General features: G+C 43.3%; 1 protein-coding gene across 1 annotated transcript; it reads right to left on the bottom strand.

The window, feature by feature from the left end:
* Nucleotides 1-582: 582 nt before the first annotated feature.
* LOC142801894 (tubulin gamma-1 chain-like) lies at nucleotides 583-15,866 on the bottom strand. The gene is made up of 11 exons (XM_075887564.1): nucleotides 15,093-15,866; nucleotides 14,820-14,870; nucleotides 14,688-14,749; nucleotides 14,434-14,601; nucleotides 13,129-13,277; nucleotides 12,458-12,671; nucleotides 9,641-9,790; nucleotides 7,968-8,120; nucleotides 5,878-6,039; nucleotides 2,113-2,304; nucleotides 583-831 (listed from the first exon to the last, which is right to left on the bottom strand). Exons 1-11 carry the CDS (start codon nucleotides 15,139-15,141, stop codon nucleotides 811-813), a joined length of 1,371 nt encoding a protein of 456 aa, XP_075743679.1. The 5' UTR covers nucleotides 15,142-15,866; the 3' UTR covers nucleotides 583-810.
* Between the last annotated feature and the right edge of the window lie 565 nt (nucleotides 15,867-16,431).

The following is a 16,431-nucleotide window of genomic DNA, read 5'->3' as shown; positions in this document are numbered from 1 at the left end:
ATTGGGTATAACTAAAAAATGTGCAACTTTTATGCCATGAACGTAATGTGCAGCGAAATGCATGCTTCATGTACTATATACATCTAAAGCACAAAGTTAAGAATGGCAACAACCACAGCGCACGATCAGCAGAATGACCTGATAAGCTCAACCCTGATATGTGGGGTCTAAGGCCCCAAAACCACCATATGATTATGAGAGACGTCGTAGTGGAGGGCTCCGGTAATTTCGACCACCTGGGGTTCCTTAACGTGCACACGAATCTGAGCACACGGGCCTACAGCATTTTCGCCTCCATCGAAAATGCAGCCGCCGCAGACGAGATTCGATCCCCGTGAACTAGGAGTCAGCAGCCGAGTGTCTTAGCCACTAGACTACTGTGGCGGGGCGATCTCAACTACACCCAAACACACTAAAGAAAAAAGAAAAAAAAGAGAAAAGTTTTAGAAAAAAAATGCATCTATACTACAGCACTCTATAAATGCAAGTTTGAGTTTATACACTCCAAAATTATGTACATTACGTTTGATGCACGTCATAGTTTTGTCAAACAGCATCCATGTTAGGTAGTTTTGGCACATATATTAACAAATGTTTTCCTTTTATTTCAGAGTTTTGGTGAGGACTACACTAACAGGCTATTTTGCTTGGAACCTAATTTAACAACACCGTCAACAGCAATGCACGTACATACACACACGTGTACGGTATGTTAGAATATAGTTCACAAACTAGCCATTTGTTAGAAAAAAAGAAAACCGCGCAACAAGTTGCAGGGCTGGACAAAATCATAAGCAGCTGAAGCCTACTTCACTTCGCTGCCAATGTCGACTGGAAAAAAAGAAAGGAATAGAAGACATGTGAGGATAATGTAACAGCTCTAACTAGCAATGCTTTAAAAAATTTAATTTTCCAGACAAAAGCAACATCACATTTATGACCATGGTACGTAGATACTTAAGTATTCACTTGTCACACAAAACAAAAAAAAACTTAGGCACTAAGCTTTTCCTTTATAACATCCTCTGATTAAGTGACCAGTTATTCTACTGAGGCCTTCTGATTTGGAGCAATTTTCGAAGCAGAAATATTTTCATTTTGAGGCACTTTGGATCAGCAAAACTTTCCACTTTGGAGCACTTTGGAGAAGGCAATTTTGAATCTGGGAGCACTCTGGAGCAGCTAACTTCCAATCCTGGTGTACACTGGAGAACCAAATTGCATTTACATTCAAAATATGAATAATTATTTCGGTGCCCCTGTGAAGAGCTAGAAATATTTCGAATGATTACAAATCTCAAGGAACCAATCATCTTAAGAGCACTCTCTATTTCACGGGAAATGATGCAGATGTAATGGCGTTGTGCTGCTGAGCATTCTGGAACAACTTATTCAGCGATTATTTTCGTACCAAATAAACAGAATACAGGTTCAATAAAACTGTACTTTATGAAATAACATTCCAAGTACACCTATGTGGTTATCAGCAGAAATCGTAGACAAACGCTGCGACGTACAATGCAAGAGACTCGCACTGTCGCAGCTTCATTCCCCTGAGATGACTCCAAGGAGAAAGAAGTTCTTTTTCACTATCGATTATATTGCTGGGCATAACATGATGCCACTTAGCTAGCTTCATAAAGCCAACCTCCCCCGACACTCTCATCTCTCTGTGCTTTTCTGTACGACTCTGCATATTATTTCTGTACGACTCTGAATACTATTTGAAAACAGCATTAGTATCTCAGTACAGTTGAAAATGCACCAGAGTTCCCCTTTAACTCTTTGCAGTCTTAAACTAAAGAAATCAACTCGTGTAAAAAGAATTTACGTACCATTTTAGAAATCCTCTATAATGCAATAAAAAAAGAAACGTGCGCAAGAATCAACCCTGAAAGAATTAGTTGAGCAGTGCCTGACCACTAACTGCTGCAGCCGTGTTGCACTGCCAGGAGGAGCACGACAGCAAACACCGCCATGGTGAGGTTATAATTATATTTTTTCAACGAAAAACATTTCTTTTAAGAAGGGAAAGATAGTGACTGCTCAGATTGGCCAAAACGTCCTCTATGAACTATGCAGACCTGTTGGTTTCTAAGTAGTTTTCCGTACCTGACGCGAGACCCACGAGAGGTAGTCCGGTTTCGTAGCAGCCACATATTCGTCGACGAGTTCTTGTACGTTGTCACGCGAGTTGTCCAGCTCCTCCAGGGTGTCCTTGAACATAGGCTCCTTGCGGAACTGCTCCAGGAAGGCCTCTCGCTTGCGCAGCTTGTCAAACTGCTGCAACGTGCGCTGGAACAGCTGGATGGAGCGGAGGTTCATCAAGGGTGAGGTTTGACACACAGACGCACAAAAAGAAAGCCAGTGGTGCCAAAAAGCAAGAAAAGATCTCTCTGAAGGGTATGGCGAACCCTCATCAGAAAGATGTTAAGTGGTTGGAATAGTTTTGGAAGAGAAAAAAGAATTAGCTACACTGACATATGTAAGGGGAAGTAAGAGAAAGAACCCCTTATAATATGATTCCCACATTCATAAAAACAAGACACAGGAGTTAAATTTCATTCTTGACTTTTAATTTATTCATTGGTGCACCCAATGCTATAAAGGCTGAAAAATCTCTCTTAATGCTCATATCTGCAACCAAAAAGCATAATGCGTAGAATCTAGGAGAAAGACACTGCAATTTGTCCTGTCATTTAGCGTTATAATCCTAGGTCATGCGTTTCACAACAAAGTATGATTAATTAGTATAACAATAACATTTTGAACTTGTTTACCAGCAAATGAGTCAGGCTACAAAGCTTAGTGACAGGCAGCTAAGGTGTTTGTGACCCCAAACATTGCATGCCGCATACTGCAAGTGCAAGTAACATGTGATACGATGTAGACTTATGCTCACATGTTGCAACAGTAATTTCCACTCCAAAACGGCATTAACTGAGCTCCCAGTTCTTCTGCATTTATCATTTCCATGTTGGAACCGGCATTTTCTTGAGCCAATACATTTGTGACAGCAGTAGAGCCTGAAAGGTAGTTTTGCCACAGTACGAAAGAGTAATGACGAGAAGCATATAGATAAATCTGAAGGGGCTACTTCCAAGCGCATGTCGACTGTATTTGAAAAGTTACGCCATAGCGGAGCTTGAAAGGCAGCTTTGCCGAAACATGAGATCGTTGCAAAATCATCATCATCATCAGCCTGACTACGTCCACTGCAGGACAAAGGCGTCTCCCATGTTCTGCCAGTTAACTCGGTCCTGTGCTTTTTGTTGCCAATTTATACCCGCTAACTTCTTAAGCTCATCCGACCACCTGACTTTCTGTCTCCTCCTAACCCACTTGCCTTCTCTCGGAATACAGCTAGTTGCCCTTATTGACCAGCGGTTATCCTGTATTTTTGAGTGTTCTCTAGATGGACGCACGGACGGACGTATGGCCGGGCAGACTGACAGACTAGCAGACAGACGAACAGGTAGACGGACGCGTAAAGCGGCTATGTGCCACAGGGTATGCGAGAAGGCGGTACTTTGAGTGTTCTCAAGATTAGCGCACGGACGGACAGACAGACCGACTAGCAAACCGACGGACAGGTAGACGGACGCGTAAAGCGGCTATGTGCCACAGGGTATGCGAGATGGCGGCACTTTGAGTGTTCTCTAGAAGGAACCACGGACGGACGCATGGACGGACAGACAGACAAACTAGAAGGCAGACGGACAGGAAGATGGACCCGTTAGGCTGCTATGTGTTACAGGTGTTTCAGGGTATGCGAGATGGTGGCACTTGGAGTGTTCACTTGATAGACGCATGGACAGACAGACTAGCAGACGAACAGGTAGACGGACGCGTAAGGCGGCTATTTGCCACAGGGTATGAGAGAGATGGTACTTGGAGTGTTCACTAGATGGACGCACGGACGGACGGACAGACAGACAGAAAGACTAGCAGACGGACGGACAGGTAGACGGACGCGTAAAGCTACTATGTACCACAGGGTATGCGAGATGGGGGTATTTTGAGTGTTCTCTAGGTGGACGAACGGACGGATGCATGGACAGACAGTCAGACAGACTAGGCTACATGCCCGGCCAATGTCCATTTTCTCTTCTTGATTTCAACTATGATATCCTTAACCCCCGTTTGTTTTCTAATCCACTCTGCTCTCTTCTTGTCTCTTAAGGTTACACCTACCATTTTTCTTTCCATTGCTCACTGTGTCATCCTCAATTTAGGCTGAACCCTCTTTGTAAGCCTCCAGGTTTCTGCTCCGTAGCTATGTACGGGCAAGATACAGCTGTTATATACCTTCCTCTTGAGGGATAGTGGCAATCTACCTGTCGTAATTAGAGAGTGCTTGCCAAATGTGCTCCACCCCATTCTTACTCTTCTAATTACTTCAATCTCGTGGTTCGGCTCCGCGGTTATTACCTGCCCTAAGTAGACATAGTCTTTTACAACTTGAAGTGGACTATTACCTATCTCGAAGCGCGGCTCTCTTCCGAGGTTGTTGTACATTACTTTCGTTTTCTGCAGATTAATTTTAATACACACTTTTCTGCTCTCCTTGTCTAACTTTGTAATCATTAGTTGCAATTTGTCCCCTGAGTTACTCAGCAATGCAATGTCATTGGCGAAGCGCAGGTTACTAAGGTACTCTCCACTAACTCCTATCCCTAACTCTTCCCATTTTAGGCCCCTGAAAACATCCTGTAAGCATGCGATAAATAGCACTGGGGAGATTGCATCCCCCTGCTTTACACCCTTCTTGATTGATATTCTGTTGCTTTCTTTATGAAGCACAATGTTAGCAGTTGATCCCTTGTAGATTTCTTCCAGGATGTTTATATATGATTTATTGACGCCCTGATTCCGCAGTGTCTGCATGACTGCTGATATTTCTACTGAATCAAATGCCTTCTCATAATCTATGAAGGCTATGTATAGTGGTTGGCTATATTCTGAGCATTTCTCTATTATTTGATAGTATGAATGTGGTCGATTGTTGAGTAGCCTGTTCGAAATCCTGCTTGTCCTGTTGGTTGATGGAATTCTAATGTTTTCTTACCTTTGTTAGCAATTACCTTTGTAAATAGCTTGTATACTACGGAGAGCAAGCTGATTGGCCTGTAATTCTTCAAGTCCTTGTCATCTCTTTTCTTATGTATTAAGATGAAGTGATGACTTTTAAATATCTGAAGGGGTCTCTTTTAATAGGACGTTGACAGTTCTCTTTGGGAAGTTCGAATAGTGAAATTACAGTGCAAATTGAGTCAAATATAAAACACTGCTAAAAAATTTTTCAAAATTTAGAATATTTGCGCATTCCTAACTGTAACTATTAGTTTGTTTAAAATAGGCACCTATTAATGAGGTTTGACTGTGGTCAACACAATCTTGCTATGTGGCTTTTGATTGATAACATTCAAACCAAGTCAACGTTCATGTCGTGAGGTGCTCTGTTCCGTGTTCAGCTGTGCTGCACACATTTAAAAATTATATGTTGTAGACTATATTGTGCATTGATATTCTGCGGATTTGTCCACACAAATGTATCACATAAGTTGCAGTAGACTTTCAGTGAACGTAACTTTCTTCGCTGTTCAAACAGAACAAACACCTCTGATACGATTTCTTTTTGCACTGGAATTCTGCACCTCTCTCTATCTCTCAGTAAAGGAAACTGCTGTTAAATGAAACACATTTTCATGGTACCTTCAGTGCTCCTTTTAACAGACTGTCAAGCTAACTGCTTTTACCTTATACAAGGCGATGGCAGTGGTACATCGACAGGTATAAAAGGAGTTACAAAAGTGAGAGTATGAATAATACATGGGCATTAAGCAAGAGCTGTGTAGCAAAAAACTAGCCAAATACCGAGGTGATGCCTGTGTGGTTGGCAAGCATAAGGCCGCTGACTCTGTGCTGTGTCTGGACGTACGGTGACTTGCGGGACAGCGCCACCTGGATGCTGGCAGGGCCCCAGGGAATGAACTGCACCAGCTTGCGCTCACGGATCTTTTGTAGACTCTTGTGTACCTGCACGGACGTCCTGCCATGCTCAGTACATACCGTATCAGCAAGGCACACTTACAGTTAGTGAACCATATAATGAAGTCGGCGACATCGGCAATTCGGTGTGCTACAAGAAATTCTACCTTTCCTTCAAAGTACAGTAATAAAACATTTGAGTCAGCATTTTTCTTTTCTTTTTTACACGAGAAATGCATACCTACCAAGTTTGAGGATTGGGATCGTGGAGATTTCTGCAACAAGAGGGGGGGTCGCACAATTTATTCCCCTCCCCCTTTTTTGCACCAAAATGAAAAAGTATCACGCAAAAACGAGGGGGAGGGGTCTATAAACTTTGGCGTTGCTGTCTTATAATGGCTTGGAGTGGCTGAACACAACAAGGTAGGGTTTTGCAACTACAGTAGAAGGTGCGAGTCTGAAAAAGGGTGCTTGAATATTTGTATCTCCCAAAATTTTGCGTCATCAAATCAATTAGCAGAATTTATTTCTGTCTTCTGGAATACATGTGAATGAACAGGATGGCGCAGCCGGCTGCGGCAAAAGCACGGGTTGAAGTTTCACTTGAGCCCAACTGAAAACTGAACTTTGGACAGGAATGCCAACACGTTTCAGCCTTTTTTTACATCTTTACTGCCTTTAGTCTACTGCTGCATTAGTCGTGTGCCCTCAGCCAGTAGTGGCTATAGATGATCGCATTGCCGCGGCCATGGTATCACACATGGCGTTTGCGGAAAACAGGAGTTCTGTTTTCAATCTGCATGCGCTAGCTGTGAGCGTGCCTTCAAAATCAAGGCTTTTTTGCTATCTATGGTCGCATCTGCTGTAGTCTATGGTCCCATCTGCTTTCCACAGCGTTTGTGGAAAGCAACATCGCTTTGACTGGTCAGGTATTGGACGCGCGCGCACTTTAAGAGTTCTGTGAGTTACGTTGTCATCATACATTATCGTGCCAAGAGCGACGGTGGTTTCATCCACAGTGGTTGTGACAAGCGATAACCACAGTTCAGACAGAGCGTCGGTCGGCCGCGTACGTCCTTCTGAAACTTCGAATATGCTGCTCTTGACCTTCGTTTGACGGTTTTGGTACTAAAATTCATACGACCCGCCGTGATGAGGAAAATGGTAACATTTGAATTTCGGCCCAACAGACAGAGTGAAATTTTGCAGGGGAATTTCACAATTCGTATCAGCCAGTTTTGCATCACTGAGATTCTACTGTATGTTTATATGAAGGTCTTTTAAATTCGTGTACAATCAAATTCGTTGGGTTCACAAAAAGCCTGGATCAGATTGGACTGCATGTTTTTCAATGTGGCCGGATCACGCCTGGAAATTTCGATTTCAGGGGAGATTCCTGATAACTGTACAAACATAAGAGCTGGTCGACATCCAGGAGTCTCCTGGATTTCGGCAGGTATTGAAATGTAATTGGCCAACAAAAAAGTGAACGTCCCTCAGATTCACTCAAGATATATACTTTACCCTCAAGTGTCGCTCGGATTCAGACCTGCAAAAACTTTTTGCTGCCAGACTCCCTTACAGCGAGACTCAGGCTCAGTAAGACAAGAAGGAAACTTGCCACTTTCGGTGCAACAGCTGTTGCCTTTCATGTTTTCTTGCCGGGACACTGGTTATAGAATAAGGCTTTTCTAGTTCATCATATGTTAATTCTCCTTAAAGTTTTTCAGCAAACTGAGCAAAGGTAACAATATGTACTTGTGCACATGTGGACACAGGTGGACTGGTTGGTTGCTAATGTCTCGGAAGTGACTCAGGCTATGAGAGATGCCTAGTGGTGGGCTCCAGATAATATTGAACACCTGGGGTCCTTCGACAAGTATTGACACAGCACAGTACACGGGCCTCTGGCATTTCACCTTCATCAAAATGTGATTGTCGCAGTAACTGTCCTTTCTCTTGCGCCATGGACTCACCTGTGTTGGATCCACCTCGCCCTGGATGATGTTGAGGATGCTGATGTAGCAATGGCTGGCCGTACGGTCATGACCGATAGATACCATCATGTTTTTCGGCTGCAGCAGCCGCCTCATCACATCGAGCACAGTTGTCTTGCGTACACTGGGCGCCTGCACAAGGTGCAGTAAACCGAATGTTAACTGTTAACAAGAAGACACTGACAAAACATCTCCAAGTTTTGACTTCTGAATGAAACATTTCAACTGCTCGAGTTATTCAATCAAACAAGCTTTCATATGTTCTCAACTAGGGGCTATACAGCTAGCTTTTCAGTGCGAAATCGGAAAAATTTCAACTGCTCGAGTTATTCAATCAAACAAGCTTTCATATGTTCTCAACTAGGGGCTATACAGCTAGCTTTTCAGTGCGAAATCGGAAAAAAAAGAGAGAAAAATGGAGTTGAGAGTCACCCAATAGCGTTAGACTTGAATGAATAAAAAGAATCTTGAGGGCCAGTTTTTCTTTTTCGTTTTTAGATGCAACCTTAATGAAAACCAGTATCTAATAAAAGGAAGGCATGGGGTTGGGAGGTACTACTACTATAGAGTTGGTACGGCCAGTTATATCTTTGTGAAACACAGCTGGAACAGTGTGGGGCACTGTAAATTGCTCTGTTCAAGGTAGAGGCTATGGTGCAGTGTACTCTGAGCAGCGAAGCTTGTAACTAACCACAATTTCAGTGCTGACAAAACATACCTAAGCATAGTACCAACACAGAAAGGAAATCATAGGAACCAATTGGAAAAAGCGAGACAGTCACGCTTGCTCTTTTGGTGCAGAGATTTAGTAAATCGTGAGCAATCTGACAGCCTGAACACAAGCAACCCACTTTGTGCAACGGCTGCATCTAAGAAACAACAACTGTGAAATGGAGTGTGGCCCTTGCAAGAGGACACGTGGTAATCTTAAGTTAGATATTTGCGAAGAAAGTTAGAGTCACTATAATGAGACCAGTTGGGCTTGCAAAATTCTGCAGGCCTGCTGCAAGCTTTCTGTTAACCCTGTGCACCATGTAGGTGCCATCAACATATTACACTTAGCAGCGACTCAAACGGTATGCGTAAGTGATGCGAGTAGGGGCAAAAAACAATGTATGCAGACAACAGGTCATTAGCTGTGGCCTTTTCATTTTGAGCTTACTTAAGTGTGGTGAGGTATCGGGTACTCTCAAATGCAGTGATACTACCACCATGATGGATCTGGGCCAAATTATAACTCATGGGGAGTCATATGTGCTCCCGCAACATCCGCCTTTCAGCAAACCTTGGGCGGCTCCAATGACATTTTACATTTCCTTCTGAACATAGATTCTTTTGTAAAGAACCACATGCAAATGACAACCATGCGCAAAAAAATTATCTGTAAATAAACAACCACATTTCTAATGCATTAATGAATTACTTTTTGTACTCCTCTCTGAATGGGCAGTTAGTGCTCCCTTTACATGAAATGGAAGCTAAGCACGCATGGAGGCTGCATCTAATGTGCAAAACTAAACTTTTTACAAGGTCAAAAGTTTCGCTGCAGAAAGCTGTAGCAACATGCAATGCTGCTGGAAATGCAAACACAACAAGCATGTTGAGACAAAAGGCACTTCGTCTACAAACAATGGTGAGCGGCGCACTCTCACCTCATGGTCAGTCGTGAGAGGCGTATAGCCCGTCATCAGGAAGTGAAGCTTCGGCGTTGGAATCAGGGGTGCCACGAGACCGATTAGGTTGTTGTTCATGTAGCTGGGATACCGCAGGGTGGCCGTGCTCACAGACATGATTGTCGACACCTGCAGCCAAAGCGATAAGCAGAGAAGAGTGTATCTCCTTTGAACCAACTGTACAAGGACAACCAGCTGCAAAAACCTCACATTAAGAAAGGTTCCCCTCCACTTTTCAGCAAACTTCCCCTACCCCTTCCCAATAGAACATTGAAAACATAGAGGGGTCAAGAAGCATAACTATGTGTATATGAAACAGCCAAATCATATGTTAGCTCCCATGTTAAGACGCATCATTTCCAAATCGGTTCTCACAGAACTGTCTATTTTCATTCCTTAGACCTAGCAGGCAATATATATAAAATAAAACTGGTTCATGCGACTTACTGCTAAAATTTAGAGTAGTGTTTTGAAGCATGATAATTGATTTGATTTGTAGGGTTTAACGTCCCAAAACCACCATTTGATTATGAGAGACGCCGTAGTGGAGGGCTCCGGAAATTTCAACCACCTGGGGTTCTTTAACGTGCACCCAAATCTGAGTACACGGGCCTACAACATTTCCGCCTCCATCGGAAATGCAGCCGCCGCAGCCGGGAATCGAACCCGCTACGTGCGGGTCAGCAGCCGAGTACCTTAGCCACTAGACCACCGCGGCGGGGCAAGCATGATAATTTTAGGAATGTTCGAAGACACTTATGCATATATGCACATTGCAGATGCCTGTAGATGTAGTTTTTCAACAAGACATGGCTGCTAATACTGAGATTTCAGGTTTTTTGCACGAGTAGGTTTTCTGAAGATACAAATAAAGTAGAGCTGTGTGAATAACAATACTTTGGGCGCAAAGGAAATATGAATAAATAAGTGTGAGTGCAAATCGAATAGAATATTTTTTTTAGAATTTCTGCTAAGAATATTTTCTGATTACTTCGAAGCGAAATTGCAGAAAAAAAAAAGAAAGTTGGAGAGGATTCTTAGGCATATTCTCATGAGACAGCAACATGAAAGTGCTCCTTTTCACTAGGTTGAAGAAGCGCTGTCAAGGTCTTATAAATAATGAGACAATGCAGAGGCCGAATTGTACTTATCTACACGATTTGGTGCAACGAAAGTGCTGCTGACAACACTTTGCACGTGAAAGGCAAAGACACTATTTCCTCAGCTTCTCCTCCTCTCTCAACTTCTGTGGAAACCTAACTGATGTGACATACAAGGTTGTGCTCCCTTTGAGTGAGAAGTTCCAAGTTCCAAATCTTTGGCATCTGATGTTTTGGACTTCCTTCCCAAATTTCAGGTCCAAAACAGTATTCATTGAGCCCCGCCTTTGCCACATCTGTCACCTCCATGTTGGAACAAGTATTTTTTTTAGTCAATACTTTTGTAACCGTAGCAGCGCCTGAAAGAGCAGCTTTGCCGCAGTACGTGTATGTGACAAGGCGAAGCATACCTGAAGATCTGAAGGGATCACTTTTAATTGGACGTTAACTTCATTTGCCTTTGGAAAGTTCAAATAGTAAAAATTTCAGTGCGAGTCGAATCCAATAGCAAACATTATTGAAAAACTTTTCAAATATTCACACACTTCTTAAAAAAATTGGTCCTAGTAATACCGCAGAAATTACCGAGAAGTTCAACATCTGGCCATGGCTCGGAAGGCAAGAAAAAACAGTATGTTTTGAACTTTTTGTAGTTATGCCCAACAAGTGACACAGCTTAGCTAGAGCAAATGTGAGATGTACATTTTCCCATTACACTTGAGGTACAGCGCATATTCACACAAATTAAAAAAAAAAAACGAGTAAATGATGCTTTTGAATCGCTAACACAATCTCACCCAAAGCTTTCACACACATTCAGAGGTGGCAACTTATGACAAATGATAGAGAAGAATGCATTTCTAAGATGGGCATTGCTAAGATGCTCAAAGTGTTATGCAACAATTATTGCAGTAACTAAGTGTTCCACACTTTATTATATGAGACATGGTTGTGATTGTGTCCATGTAAAAATACAATACCGTATTTACTCGCATAATTTGTGTATTTTTTTCGCGATTTTGAGGCCCCGAGAAGGGGGAGCGCAAATTACGCGGGGATTTCACGAGCGCATACGAAATATTCTGTCACAGTCCTAAGGCGTGCAGTATACTTATTTTAAAAAAAAAGAAGAAATAAATTCAAGCACAAACGTAGTGCACTTGTTAATTTTGAAAGAATTAGCCCATACTTTAACCAGTCAGATATGGTCACGAGTGGTCTAGCGGGAACTGATCACGAAGTCCGACCGCGAATCATCCTCACGGCCAAAGTTAATTTTGGGATGACAATGAGAGTCCACTAAGTATTGTAAGCTACAACAGATAGCTCGAAACAGGTTTTAGTTATGATATCAGCACAGCAAATACTATCTGCATGCCAAATTTTATCACTTTATCTTCATACATAACAAAACTAGTTTCCGTTGCCCCGTCCCCATTTCCGTTTCTGCAAAATATAGACATACCAATGTAGTGAAACAATATCTATCAACAGACTTGTCACACACATACAGCAAAATAGAAGCATAGTTCTCACCATCTATTGATGAGTAGAGAATAAAAAAGCTGAGTTAGCACCTCGTTTTCAACTAATGGAAGTCTGCTTTATTCTCTATTAAACAGATTATGCAGGGAACAAGGAAGACTTCGAGAAAACGAAGAAGTCTAATTTATGTGATGTCCTAAAAGGCACTCACCAGCGTGTTAATGTGCGCAAAAGACGGGTTTTCAATATGCAGCCGGTCAACCGCAATCTGGTTGAGAGCAGCGTTGTCGAGGACGACAACAGAGTCTGCATTTTCCGTGAGCCTGTGCAGGGTGAGCAGGGAGTTGTAGGGTTGGACCACCACGTCGCTCATCTCGTCCTGATTCGGGAACACCGAGTATGTCTGGATCAACTTCTTTGGGAACCTGGAACACATCCCGGTGGTTGGGCGTAAGTGTGCTAGGCTGGGCCACTTGGTAATTGCTCACAGCTCCCGCATCTCTTAGGCAGTCACTGCACATTTTCTTGTATATACTGGCTTATAATTAGAAATAAAGCTGCAGTTTTTAATCGGTGCATGCATGTTTTTTTTTTTTACGGCATTTTGTCCTTTCTTAAGGTGTTCTGCCATAAATGAATTAAATGCACCACCCAGCAACATTGCAAATACATTTTATAAATACGTAATTGGTAAGCATAATTGGTAATATTTGCATGACAATGCTTCCATATAACAATTACGCATTAAACTTTTCTATGTTTCCTGATGTTTTTAACATCCATTTGTTCATGTTGTTAATGATGAGCAAAAATAGAATATCTTTGTTGTAATTAAGAAATTAAGCAATGCTCATGAATACTGAAAAGGTGACAACAACACACCTGTCGTTTAGGTGTTCAAGAATGTACGAGCCCATCCCAGAGCCCGTGCCACCAGCGATTGAGTGGCAAAGCACAAAGCCTTCTAGGGAGTCACTGCCGTCGGCTTCCCTGTCTATGATGTCAAAAACGTCCTCATGAAGACGTTCACCCTTGGTTGAGAAGAAAAAGAAAGGACACCATCATTCAAAATATCAATCAGAAAGGAAGTGCATTGACTTGGAGTGAAAACTCACTCGAAAAAGATGTTTAAAGTAGTGCACGATGGCGGGTGATGGCACTCTGGCAGCACTGGTAGGAAGGGAGGAAATCAAACCCTACTCATTCTAACTTATCACTGCCTCGAGCAATCTAATCAGGTTACCTTTGACAATAACAACGCCACTATCGTCTAGTATGCCGACAGTGTCGGTGAGGCTGATTGCATGAGGTGCAACTTAACGCGCTGGATGACGATTTGCGCTGAACCCAACTCACAGACACACAAATGGAAAATGAAGTTATTCCATATAGTTTCCAGAAGCCGTAGTGGTGGGCCATAGGGCACCAAAAGCACTTCGCTTGCTTTTTCACGAACTGAGACAGGTGCAACAGGGCTATTCTGAAGCCACAATGCAACCAGGTGTTCAGAGGATGTCTCTCACACAACTAGCAGAACCAACAGCAGTCACGTGGTATTGCAAATGCATCATGAGCATTACAAGGTACAAAGTACATTGATTAGCTTGCCCTATAAATAACGTAAACCAATGAACAGGTAGTATAAAAATCTGCATTGAGGCTCCCTAGACTGACGTTACAGAAGTCAATCAATATTGATCATAATATAACAGCTGTGACAAACAGCAAGGGCTCACAATCTAAAAGTTAGTTGAGCGATAGTTATAGCGTGAGAACACAACGACACAGAGACAAGAAGGACACGAGCGCTACCCTCTGTGTTGTCAAGGGCACCCTCTGTGTTGTCGTTCTGTTCTCGCACTATAACTATCGTCACGTGATACCAACTAGCACAAACTGTCACAGTTGAGCGGATGCATACAGGAAAAAGAGACAACGCAAGCTGTTAATTTCCACTGTCTCGTGTGAGTGTCCGCACACTTAATGTTGAATTTATAGTGGTCGAAGGGCTCAAGCTACATATATCAATTTTGTAGGATGCATTGGGCAGACCAAACGGCACTTCTATCATTCATCTCTGCTAACAGCCGCCAATCAGGGCTGAAAAAGCACGAATAAACAACGTCGAAAGAGTCAACGCTACACGAAACCGCGGAAGAATTTTTTACAAGCATATGAACGTAGTACCTGCGAGTAACCGACGGCCCAGTTGTTTCCAGCACCTCCTCCAGATTGCGAGAGGTAGACGTTTTCCTGGTTGTACAGTTTCGCGTACGGAGAGTTCATGATCGTGTTGATCACTCGAGGTTCCAAGTCTAGGAGAACCGCTCGAGGGATGTAGTGTTGATCGTCGGCCTGCGAGAATCATTCATTCATTTAGAAAACAACGAAACAGGACAGGTCGGACGATCGAAGATGTTGCACGACTAAGATAGATGTACCTGGTAAAAGAAGACGTCCTTCCTGTCGATGCCGTCAGTTGCAAAGTTTTCCAGGACGCCCTCTAAACGCGGTAAGACGACGTTAGATTCTCACAAGATAACAAAAAACGAGGGAATAAAAATAAACGGTACCTGGGCTGATGCCGTGCTCGGCGCATAGCTTCTTCCAAAATTCGAAGCCAACTGAAATATAAAGGGTAACGTTCGATCGAAATCATTTCCACTGCGTTAAGGAATTGGTATGCATGCATGTTTTGAGATAGCGGAAATATGGCAACAGCCTAAAGATTGAGCTTTCATAAAGCCGGAATTTGCTTCATTAATTTGGGAGTGTTTGGAGCACGCGTTGTTTTCGCCAGAAACGGTCAAGCGTCGGACTCAATGCAGCGGACGCTACCGACTTACTTTGGTTGCCGCATTGGCCCAGCTGAAGCGTAATCATCTCCCGTGGCATCGTGTCCCTGGCTGTGGTCACCGAAGCGCGGCAATATCGGCGAAATAATCCAGTGTACCGAACGCAAGCAACGCAGTTCGTTCTAACGATCGGTTCGGGTGCGCGCGCGCGTGCGAGATCTCGACCTTATCTTTCTCTATGTCCTAGGCATGACCTACTACACTCCTGACCTGTTCAGATAGCGGGGTTCCTATGGGAGCGCGTGTCCCCGCTCTCGTTCAACCGCTCACCATTGGTGGCGCTACCTATAACCTGTTCGTCTGTTTCTTTACGGTTGTTTTGTAGGCGCTGGTATAAGAATGCCTGCATTCTGTAGTGAACTGGCGGCATATATGTGACTATTTCTTCCCATACATTGCTGGTTAAGCAAGGTGTTCAGAGCGCTTGAGTATTTATAGCACACTGGTTGACAAACGTGGGAACCCGTAGATTTACACGATGTAGGGCAGCCTATGCGTGGTAGCGTGCATTTTATTGCAAAAAAATTCTGAATGTCTTTTAGTATTATTATTTCTGAATAATTCTAAATTTTGGATCATAAATACGCACTACGAGTGCTTTGTTGGTCAAAATTTGACCACAAAGAGTGAAGATGACGTCAGCGAGCAGGTGCTGACTAGCGCCACGCCGCTCGTAGGTGACGGCCCTAGCGGCAGAAGGTATGAACTAGAACGTGGGCGCTGGAAGAGGTGCTCTCTGGGCAGGTCAGGAGTGTAGTAGGTCATGGTCCTAGGCACGTACCTAGAGTTTTCTAGGGAAATTTTGCAACTGTGATGGTAGCGCCATCACTTTTTCGACGGTGCAAACGTTCTGTGATTGCATTGCACAGCCAGTGACTCCTTTATAACTTTCAGTGCCCGCTAAAAGCGGAAGAGAACAATGGGACTACTCTGTCGGCGCGAGTGCGGCGCTTCGCCACCAGGTGCCGCTGCCTAAACAGGGTGCCGGAGTTCGCTACGTGCCGCAGCCGCCGTGGTTCTGGCTCCGCACTCAAAATTAAACAGATTAAATCCTTAATGTTCTGCGCTCAAACCTCAATATATCGCGGCTGTAATCGCTGAATTATGTTACCGAGTGTTTCAGAGATCTAGTTGCCAGCTTTCACGTACTAGCCGCAAGCGAAGAACGCCTCGCTAAATGAATACCAAGAACATGCCGCGTACGCACACACCTACATGCTTGGACATAATGTACATAAATTTCCAACGTTGACTTGCCATGCATAGCAGCTCTGTATTCTGCAAAATGAACCCAATTGATGCGATATGAATACATTTTGCAAAAAAAAGG

Source organism: Rhipicephalus microplus, chromosome 1 (assembly GCF_043290135.1).
Source record: "Rhipicephalus microplus isolate Deutch F79 chromosome 1, USDA_Rmic, whole genome shotgun sequence".
In the NCBI taxonomy this organism is placed as follows: domain Eukaryota; kingdom Metazoa; phylum Arthropoda; class Arachnida; order Ixodida; family Ixodidae; genus Rhipicephalus; species Rhipicephalus microplus.
This window is presented reverse-complemented; position numbering and strand designations above follow the sequence as displayed.

What these genes read in the sequence shown, in the direction of transcription:
- LOC142801894 (XM_075887564.1), bottom strand. Translation starts at nt 15,141, where the DNA reads ATGCCACGGGAGATGATTACGCTTCAGCTGGGCCAATGCGGCAACCAA. An exon ending in CGAGCACGGCATCAGCCCAG is followed by an intron (nt 14,750 to 14,819) that starts GTACCGTTTATT and finishes TACCGCGTTTAG; the next exon opens with AGGGCGTCCTGGAAAACTTT. An exon ending in GCGAGGTGGATCCAACACAG is followed by an intron (nt 6,040 to 7,967) that starts GTGAGTCCATGG and finishes ACGTCCGTGCAG; the next exon opens with GTACACAAGAGTCTACAAAA.